The 10,968-nt window shown below is 42.6% G+C and overlaps 1 protein-coding gene across 6 annotated transcripts in view; it reads right to left on the bottom strand.

The window, feature by feature from the left end:
* The window catches only part of RABGAP1L (RAB GTPase activating protein 1 like), a 665,825-nt gene that overhangs the window by 6,166 nt on the left and 648,691 nt on the right, over nt 1-10,968 (bottom strand). For 5 of the 6 annotated variants that reach the window (XM_068541282.1, XM_068541283.1, XM_068541286.1 and 2 more), the window contains 4 exons: nt 7,641-7,745; nt 5,277-5,360; nt 2,180-2,251; nt 68-265 (listed from right to left, as the gene is read on the bottom strand). In XM_068541282.1, the coding sequence (XP_068397383.1) occupies nt 68-265; nt 2,180-2,251; nt 5,277-5,360; nt 7,641-7,745 (459 nt within the window). Of the gene's footprint in view, nt 1-67; nt 266-2,179; nt 2,252-4,542; nt 4,659-5,276; nt 5,361-7,640; nt 7,746-10,968 lie in introns of those variants that run through there. The other variant, XM_068541284.1, reaches the window with a different exon arrangement.

Below are 10,968 nucleotides of genomic sequence, written 5' to 3'. Positions count from 1 at the left end.
AGTACTAGACTATCCTAGACCACTAACTGTTTATTTTTGTAAATTGATCTTTTATCAAATCACCAACCTGGATTTTACACTTGGCCTCCACCAGCTGCAGTTTGGTTTGTGCCAATTCCAGCTCCATCTCCCTCAGTTGCTTCTTAAGAGAGTCCTTCTCATCATCCGATTCAATTCCCTGGTCCTCTCTGCTTATGGCTGCTACTTTCAAAGCACCCTCCTTGCTGAAAATGTCACTGCAGTGTTTACATGCCATCATTTTACCCTGAAATATCCAAAAGAGATAACCAACATCAAACTGCATTTCATAGCATAAATCATGTCCTGAAACAATGCAATATGATTTTTCTTTAGACACTGCTTGTGGTCATCAAATACAGGCCCATTTATAAAAGTAGACATTTTTCTTGTGCTGTGACCAAAATGGTTATAGTCGGCACAAAACCCAACTATCCAAGACAGGTGCTACTTTTCCTTACAGTATCTCTAGAGAGACTCTGGGGATAGAAAGTATTATAGCATTTCTTTGAAATGTTTTCTAGAAACTTTGTACTACCATTATCCTTACTAGATGCCAAGCCCCATGGCATATATGCTACATGCATTACCTCATTTAGTTATGATTAGGTATTATCACCCCCATTTTATAAATGAAGAAATTTAAGAGTTTAAGTAACTTCCCTGTGGTAGACTGAGGAAGGTCATTATGACTAACCTAAGTCTACCCCTGCAACAAGTGAAGTATACGTCCTTTTGTTCAACTTTAAGTGAAGATGATCATTATTGTTCAAGGTGATAAAAGCAACTCTGCCACATGCCTGGATTGCCAATCAAGCACAGAGCTGAACAATGGCAACTCTTTTCAAGACAACAGTGCTACTGTTTTCTTAAAATATCTTCAAAAAGTTTAGGGATAAGAGATACTACAGAATCTTGATCTATTTTGATGTCCTACTGTTACAAGCTCAGCATGTCCATAACTGTAACTATACCCCTCTCTTCACACACACACAAAGCAACTCTGCCCACACTTCTGTGTCACTGTGCATTACCCCACCATTTAGGCCTAAAGAATTTGGCGTCATCTTTCCATTAGCTTCTCCTTCACTCCATATTCAGCTGGTCATAGAATTCTTCCTCTTGATATGTCCAAGCATGTCTCCCAGGCCTGAATCCCAAAAAGTCACCTTCTCAGAACAAAGTTCCTATTTTCAGTTCTCATGTCTCAGATCTTCAGGTTACAACTTTTAAAATATGTATTTACTGAGCATTTATTGTGTGCCAGGTACTAGACTAAGCACTTTATTAACAGGATCTTATTTAATCTTCAAAATGACCTTATGAGGTAGGTAATATTATCTCTATTTTACAGAACACAAAATAAATCTGAGAGAGGTTAAATAACTTGTCAAGTTGTTAAGTGATATCCGAAAGTGCCTAGAATGCATTTATTTACTAGTATAAAGCTGAATATATTCAAATAGAATTATATCAGGTTTCTGTAACGCTGACCCCAAGAGCTGGCTGTACCAACACTGCTTCTTAGGAATGCCAATCCATTTGGTTTACTGCTGTTTCTATACAATAAACAATCACTTTTTTCAAGTAGGTAATCAACGTAAGGAGTTTTACCACCAGGGGGCAGCATAGAAATAAATGCTGCACATTTTCTTTAAAAAACAAATCTCCACTTTTGGTGGAAAAATCAGTTACCCAACGTGTTTCCGCCAGCTGAGTTCTATGCTGCCCATGGTGTCCACTGTTTAAGAGATTAATGGGATGATCCTACTGGGTTGCACCATGAAGTCACATCAATTCAGGCACAGCTGGGATGCGGGCTGCTGAGGGTTCGGGTTTCCAGGTTTCCAACAACCAAGAAAGCTCAGGGGCCTCTTGTGACAATGCTGAAATCCTACCTCCTTTCCTGTTACCTGTCTCTGACAGCCCAAAAGATTTCTGGGAACATAACCTTTCATCTGGCCCACACCCCGGTCAGAAGAGGGACCCTATTCACCACAATTCCTAACTCCTTTAAAACAAAGGTGGGGTGGAGCCGTGTCTACAGGCTGTCCTGCCTGCGGTGCATCAACATATATTGGGATCCTCCTATCAGGTACTCACTCAAGACTACATGAATTTGGAAGAAATTGTATCACAGAACTGTTTCATTCTTCCTCACCTTTACCACTTCCAGCTCCTCCCTGCTGGCTGCTTGCTGTTTCTCCAGTCTGGTACTCAACTGGGAACAGATCTACGAGAAAGAAAAGAGCTACTTTACTAGAAAGTAGAATGTCTCTTGTAGCATGTGCACACAGCTGTTTATTCACTCACATCTCTGATGCTAGAAGAAATTTTGCAAATGAGTAGCTCTGCAAATGCCAGTCATTCCCATAAAACAAGCAGCAGAAAGCCTGAGAGTGTTCCGGGTGCAAAGCACACCTCTCTATCTCGATCAGTAGAAGAAACACATGGGGTAGATTTGCTTTCTTTCTGTCACTAGCTTCCGTGACTGGTCCCAGTGAATTCCTGTCCTCACTTTGGAATCAATCTATAGAATCTTTGCTGAGTATCTACTTTGGGCAAGGTACTATCCTAGGAATCTGATGAAAAGAAGTCTGAATTTCTTCATGACTGAAAAGTGCTGTGCTGTGATAATCAGTGGGAAAGAAAATGTATGTAAAGGGTTTAATATAGCGCACCATTAAATAACATCTCATTATTATTGATTCTGAAATAAGGTGCTAACAAGTACCAGGAACAGACAGAAATAAGGGCTTTCAAAGCCCCCTAAAATTGTATTAAAAAAAAAAACAAACAAAAAAACGGAAGTTCAAGTCTTGCTAAACTTGAGTGAAATAAGAATTTTTTATTTTGGAAAAAAATGCAATAAAAAAGTTAGGGGATGTCAAATTTTCAAGTGCAATTTGGACTAAAAGCATAAAAGGTCTACCTCTATCATCAAAACGGACATTAAAAAAAACCCCAGTCTACTCAAAAATAGTTCTAGAAACCTGGGACTACTTGTTGAGTTCAGTCTCCAATTTGTCCAGATCCAAGCCTGGAAACAATAAATAGGACTGTAGGGCTGATGTTAAATAGAAGAGGTTTCTCAAGCAATTTTGGCAAACAAATAAACCCTTTTAAATAAGCCCAAACATTCTGAAATATAGCCAGTAATAGCCAATTCCAACTACAGAATGCATTTAGATTATGTTATATGTTCAAAGAGACGGGTCTGTTGCCTTTTACATCAAGTGCTTGCCAGATAACATTCAAGAATAGTCCCAAGGATTGCTCTTTGAAGAGTGCTGCATATGGCGGCCACTCATGGCCTAATGTGATGAAAAAAATACATTTGCAGCGATGGCAAGTTCCACAGCACATGGTCTTTAACATTCCTTATATTGCTTAATGTCTAACCAGCCCTTCTCCTAATTACCTAAATTCAAAATCTCAGGATCTCTTCCAGTATTTTCCCTTATCTAGCAAAAAAATGACTCTTGTGTTTCCTGCTTCTCCGTTTTCATTACTACTTATTGTAGTTCAGGGCCCTACTTTTTTCTCCCCTGGACTCTGCTGTTGGCCTCTTACTGCTCTGTGTCTTTCTTTGCCCCTGCATCTCTCCACTTGGTTCCACATTTCTCCCTGGACAGAGTAGTGCCAATTATATGTCCCTGGTCATGCCACTGTCCTCCTGTAGACAGAATAAAATCCGAACTCCTCAGCCTATCCCTGAAGACCTTCCTTGAACTAGGCCCCAACTCATCTTTGCTTCTCTCGTCTGTACTTGAAACTCTTGTTTCAAAGCAAGACTCTTTGTCACTAATCTACCTCCCATGCCTTTGCACATGCTGTTTCCACCTTTCCACCATTTTCATCCTCTCCTTCTCCATCTCCAGATACCCAAACCTCACCTAGCCTTTGAAGCACAACTCAAATCACTTCCTTCTCCAGGAAGGGATTCCTCATTTCCCACATGTAAGAAATTCCCTCTCCTCTTAATTATGGACAGGTTTTACCTCCGTATTACAAGATCAGCTTCCAGAGAAGAGAAATTGAACGAATTTATCTTTTATTCCTCCAAAGTAACAAGCCTCACATGTAGCAGGCATTAAATAAACATATATTGATTTTGTATATCTGTACGTAGATACAGATATATAGATATAAATAGATTATAAAAGAGAAGAAGATAGCTCTGAAGCCTTATTTCTAAGCAATCTTCCATGAAGGGGTGGAATCCTTATGGAAGGGTGTTCATAATATACATATGAACTAGTTTCCCCCCAGATGCATGAACAATATAACTTACATTTTTATTTATATAGCAACAAAGCATACTCAGTGTATTAAGTGATTCTTTCTTGTTGGCAAGATTAAGGGAGGTTTGTTTTCCTTGTGCTTTTCTGCACTTCCACAAGGAATGTAAATTTCACTTATAAGCAAAAAAAACACTTTAAAAAAGTAAGCCTTAGACTTCAAACGCCTATGTGAGGCAGGAGACCCCAGGGAAATTTCTGGATAAGTCGGTGGCATACGGTACCTTAACAGTTCTGGAAAACTGGGGCTTGAACAGTCCAGTCAGAGTACTTTGGCAGCAAGAGGAGTCCTTGCCATGTCCCAGCATAACCAGCAGGGACCGGGAGATACAACTGGAGCTGGAATGAAGGCTTTCTGAGACACGCCGCCACCGCCCCCCCCCCCCCCTCCCAAACCCCGCGATGGGACTAGAAATGTCCTCAAGGAGAAGAGCACCGGCCCACCATTAAAAGATCTTTTTAAGGTTAACAAGAGGAGGTTAGTTGCTAGCACTGACCTCTGTTGGGTAAGGCCACACAGCCACGTGGGGAAAAGAGCTCCCATGTTCTCTACTGGGACAGCAAAGGACTCACGGGTCTCCTAGCTGTTGCCATTTAATACAGCGTCTAAACTTTAGTGCTCGGCCAAGAGGCAAATGTTACTAGTGTGATCTATTGGAAATTAGCTTCTGAGTAAGGCAGAGACAGGATCCCAATGGTAATAAGATTACTTGTTCCTCTAAATCGATCAAACATTGAAAACAACCAACAGATTGTTTTGCCCAATTAAACTTCTCATGTTATCAGCAAGCAGGTCCAACCACTCACTGTCTGTTTCTAGAGGAGAAAATGAGCCAACAAATATAATCGATGCAGTGCAGTTACTGTTCTGGAAACTCTAAAAACAAACAAACTTTCCCCAAAGAAAAGAGCAAAACAATCACTTTTACGGTGACGAAGCCCACAATGGCACGTTACCTGTTTATACTCGGCAATGATAGCTGTAGTCTTCTTTATTTCATATTCTGCCTTCTCTAGCTGTTTCCTGAAGACTTCTTTCAGCTAAAAGAGTAAGAAAGAGAAACATCAAGACTCAGTCAAGATCTTAATAAATGTCCACGAACATTCATATTCAAGTCTGCCTGATTCATAGTCAACAACAATGTAAACAACTGTAAGTACACACATTTTTCCTACTGCAGTTGCATGTTGGTCATTTGAAAAACCTAATCATCTCCAGAGATACAGAAACCTTACTTTTTTTCCTGCAATGTATAAGAATATGAGCAATCCTAGTATAAAACTGCTTATGCATTTTACTACTTTATAAATATATTGTTAAATAAGTGTCCATTCAGAAGCTATCTTTATCCTTATGAGAGTCTAAAACAAAACATCAAGGCAGCACTGCAGGTACTCTTGATGCTCTGCAGTAAATTACTGAAAAAACATTTTAGGGCTTCCTCTTTCGTCCCATATCGACACTGCTGTTACCCCTCAGGAGGTAGGAACAAGAGGCTTTTGGGACTGGAGACAGACATGGGAGATGGGGGACTGAAGAAACACTGACTTTAGAAGAAGTTAAAGTGACATAATGCAGTACTTGTTACAGTAGCAGAAATACTAAATTATGAATGCTAAACCTAAAACCACAGTTATTTCTGTAGCCTGGCAGCTCTAGAATTCTAGGTATAGAAGAAGGTTAAGGCAATGAAAAAGCTCAGGTGCCACGAGCTCAAAAGGAAAGAATTCAATTCTCCCAAATTGACCAAACACAAAACAACTCTGGTTAATCTTTAAGTACACCATCAGAAAAAATTGATGAATTCTGCTTTGCAGTGTCCCAAATTATGAATGGAGTATACTCGGTACTTGCAAATTCACAAGTTATTGCAATTTATAACTGGTCTTATCATTACAAGATTTCGGAATTTCTTCATATTTGCTACATTCTAAAATTCTAAGAGCATTTGTAGGTTATACTGATTCAAACTTAGTTGTTTATATTGGTCTCTGTTCTCTATGTTACATAATTCAAGGACTTCAGCCATACCCTTCGTCCCTTTTGCAATAAGGCCGCACTGACTCAGGGTCAACTGAGATAGCTGAGATGCTTTGAGCAAGTTCATTTAATTTCTCTAAGCTGTAGTTTACTCATCTGACAAATGAGAATAATCCCCATCTCACAAGGCAACCACAACAATTAAAACAGGATATACACACATATATAAACACACACACACACACACAGAGGAGAGGGGCATGGATTAAATTCATTTGCTAACAGCTTCATTCTTTACCTGAAGTACTGAAATGGGCCACCAAAAAATAGGAAGTAAAGAAAACAGCAAAACCCATCCGAAGGGCTAGATCAAACTGGATAATCGGCCCCCGAATATTTTTGAGTATGTTAAAGAAAAAAAAAAAAAAATCTTGGTCCACAGTAATTGCCAAGACTCATTTCATCATTTAAAAAAAAAAAATCATGGAGTACTTTTTATAAATCCTGGAAGGTGCTAAATGACACATCCCTTCATTAGTAATTTTACTGGAACTTTTTCTGGTTGCTTGGATGTAGGTCTTTGAAATGCTTTGTGTGCTGTTTTATATTGAGTATTATTGATGTCTCCGAACTGAACTCATTAAAATAAGTGAGCTAATCACGCCTGGCTGGGACGGACAGAGATGGAGACCATTGGTGAAGCAGCCTGCTCTTCCTCAGGGAAGCCGGAAGCTTTGACTCCTAGGGTGGAGAGGTCCCTCCTGTCACCTCTGGGTCCTTGGCAGTGGCAGTGGTGTGTCTCCCAGCTGCTCAGCCTCACAACTCACAGGAAGACTGTGGGGAGCTAACTTCAGGGCTGGCTCCCAAAGGGTTTCTTTCTGTTCTCTCAGGGAAGAAGATTTGAGAGCTCTGCCAGGAACAGAAACGTGGGTGCTCTTTCTTCTAAGGCATGAATCGGGAAAGTGAAGCGTGACTGATGGAGGTGACTCCCAGCAGAGATCTCTGGAGGCTTCCAGCTTAGCAATCCTCATAAACTGCTTCAGAGAAGTCAAACATCTTGGAGATACAACACGAAATCTGCGGATGCCTCAAAGCTCTTGGATCATAATTCCAAGTTCCTAAACTTGGAGAAAAGCGTACCACTCTCGCTAGACGTCTCAGTCAAGGCAAATTCCTAAAAGCTGTTCAAGGGTGGAAATGCTGCCTCAGTTCTACTCACATGTACTGCTTCAGCATCGCCCTTGATGTGAACAAATTTCATGTTACTTCCTGTTTATAGTATTAATCAACTCCGCGTACCAATACACCTGCGTAAGGACAAGCCCGCCTACGCCCGTTACCTGAGCTGTCTCCTCCTCTTGTTTCCTCTTCTCTTCTTCAGTCTCTACCAGCCTCTGTTTGGTCAAGAGGAGCTCCTTATTCAGCACGTCTGCCTTGTCTTCTGCCTGCAAATCAGAGTCCATCACAGTCATAAAGAAGGTGAAGAAAGCACGTGTATACCTTCTCCGACCTCCAGTTATTATTGTTCCAACATTACCGGAAGCCTTTCTATTCCCTCTGGCTCACCCAGGGGGTGGCTGCTTTCACTGAATGCCAGCCAGGTCCCACGCACTTAGCACACATTATCTCTAATCCTCACAACAAAATTTATTTTCCAGATAATGACAGTGAGGTTTGGAGAGATCAAATAAACCTGACTGGGACACACATCTAAGATCAGAGCCATGATCTGAATTCAGATTTGAATGGCACTGAAGCCCATGCTCTTTCTAAACGCCTCTTCCACATTTTCAGCTGTCACTACAGCACTCACTCGGAGACTGGGTGGTAAGACTGGATGAAGGGGTGGAGCCTCACTTGGAAGCTTCCACCTGGTGGTGCGTGGGGCGGATCCAGAGAGGATGAGCAGACAGGCTGATCCGTGGACCACAGTTAGGTGAGAACATTCCAAGACCAGCCGAGGTTAACCTGGCCCACCAGGCTACTCACAACAGAAACGAGTACAGTAAGGAGAAATTAAGACCAAAACCCCGTGACAGAGACAGCCCTGAGGAAAACTGAAGTAAGGACCAGGAATCCAGGCAGAAAAGACCATACTTCTCGAAGAGCCAAGAAAAGCTTGGAGAGAGTACGCTGCTCATGATTTGGATACAGAACCAAAATTCACCGTGAAAGCACTGTGTGTTTGTATATTTAACTTAGTTAACGCGTGTCTGCTTTACACGTCAGGACACTTACCTCGCCCTTTAGGTCTTGGCTTCAGGTTCACTCCTGCAATGCAGCGTGGTCTGAGCCCTGTCCCACTCACCCCTTCCGCATCGGCTCCCCACCCCACCTAAGCTCGCATCTCCCTTGACAGCACATAGCACGACCTACAGTGACAAACTGCGTGTGTGATATGTGTGCCTCGCCAGCTGTCTGCAGCTGTGGGAGGCAGGAAACCTCTCTCTTTTGCTCGTCACTACACCCCCAGCCCTGAGCCCAGGACTGGGACAGAGCAGGTGCTGCGTAAGTGAGTGAATGGACGTGGCCCTCTGAGGCCCTGGAGAAGCAGACTGGGTGGAGGGGGCCGCAGGATGAGTTCAGCAGAGAAAACCACAGTCACAGAAGAGAGGCAGCTCTTTGAAGAAGCCATCCCGGGCTGACAGCAGCAAAACGCTGTCCAAGTCTTTGTGAAAACTGGCCAGGTGGCCTTCTGTCTGTGTTTCACCGTATCTCCCACATGTCCAGATGGCCAGGCCAGCACAGTCTGCTGGGTCCTGGCAGAGAAACTACATTCCAGCTTCTCGGCTCTGCCTTCCAGTTCCTGATGTCCCACAGCCTAGGGCTTATAGCTGTTTTCAGATAATTTGGAACTGTCGGGTAGTTAAAGTGAAAAAGTCCCTTTTAAAGACTTTGAAATTTGTTCTGATACATTAGATTTTAGGGGGAAAAAATCTACAAAGCATAAACGCATCCTAAAAGTAGAGGTGGGTTTCAAAAAATGCAACATGTATGTTGCAAGTTAAGTTTTAATAAATCGTAAGATATCAGATGTAGACTATGGAAACTCAAAACTGCGAATTCTAGAGCTGCAAGGCAGATGACAAGTTACCTACAAAGCAGGAGATCCTTCTCAAGGTCTCCAACAGAGGGTCTCCCGGTGGCGAATCATGAGCTTGCATTGGCAGGTGCTCCTCTAATGCCCTGAGAATTTGGTTCAACTATCCTTTGGTTGTTCCACTATGGCATTAGCCTTTGAAAATATTTTTAAATAAAAAATCCAATTTTTCTAGTGAAAAAAAAAATGCTGTCCTGATTGCTTCGGCATTCTTCAAAATCTTACCAAATCTGTCTCCCTAGAATGGCAGTCCACTCAGATATTCTACCCCAGAATATCTGAGTGACAGCCCTGCTAATAAAGACTGCACTTTAACCACCTCTTACCATACCCTCAGCAATCTCCATTTTGTGAAGAAAATAGCCCTTTTTATAGTATATATCATGACACACTGAAACAAATGTTTTCTAAGTTTGGTTTCTTGAAGGGAGATTCACTCAAACTCAAAAGTGAGCCTTTTGCCAACTTCTGAATAGTCAATGCTGTCCTGACATTCAGCAACAAGCTTCTAAAATTCTGCAGCGTATCTAGATGTTGTACAATTTTGGAAATATCTATAAGAAAAGGGACGGGACTTCCCTGGCGGTCCAGTGGTTAAGACTCCTCACTTCCACCGCAGAGGGAGCGGGTTCGATCCCTGGTTGGGGAACTAAAAGATCTTGCATGCCGTGCAGTGCGGCCAAAAAAAAAAGAGAATAAACTCACTTCCCTGAGGAAATTTTTAATAAACATTTAAATATGTATGACAAGAGGGACTTTGTTTGTTTGTTTGTTTTAAATTTTTTATTTATTTATTTTTGGCTGTGTTGGGTCTTCGTTTCTGTGCGAGGGCTTTCTCTAGTTGCGGCAAGCGGGGGCCACTCTTCATCGCGGTGCGCGGGCCTCTCACTATCGCGGCCTCTCTTGCTGCGGAGCACAGGCTCCAGACGTGCAGGCTCAGTAGTTGTGGCTCACGGGCCCAGTTGCTCCGTGGCATGTGGGATCTTCCCAGACCAGGGCTCGAACCCGTGTCCCCTGCATTGGCAGGCAGATTCTCAACCACTGCGCCACCAGGGAAGCCCCTGTTTGTTTGTTTTTTAAGATTTATTTATCATTTATTTTTGGCTGCGTCGGGTCTTAGTTGCGGCACGCGGGATCTTCATTGAGGCATGCAGCATTTTTTCATTGCGGCACACGGGTTTCTCTCTAGTTGTGGTGTGTGTGTTTTCCCTTCTCTAGTTGTGGCGTGCAGGCTCCAGGGCATGTGGGCTCTGTAGTTGTGGCGCGCAGGCCCCAGGGCACGTGGGCTCTATAGTTTGTGGCACGTGGGCTCTAGTTGAGGCACGTGAGCTCAGTAGTTGTGGCGTTCAAGCTTAGTTGCCCCGTGGCATGTGGGATCTTAGTTCCCCGACCAGGGATCGAACCCACATCCCCTGCATTGTAAGGTGGATTCTCTACCACTGGACCACCAGAGAAGTCCCAGGCCTATTAGTTTTATGTACACATTTTCTGCTGCACGTTCTTCACTATGCCAAGGTCAGGTGACCTCCCTCTATTTCTGTTTCTGTTGTTATCAGATCTGACATCTG

Source organism: Eschrichtius robustus, chromosome 3, assembly GCF_028021215.1.
Source record: "Eschrichtius robustus isolate mEscRob2 chromosome 3, mEscRob2.pri, whole genome shotgun sequence".
Taxonomy (NCBI): domain Eukaryota; kingdom Metazoa; phylum Chordata; class Mammalia; order Artiodactyla; family Eschrichtiidae; genus Eschrichtius; species Eschrichtius robustus.
This window is presented reverse-complemented; position numbering and strand designations above follow the sequence as displayed.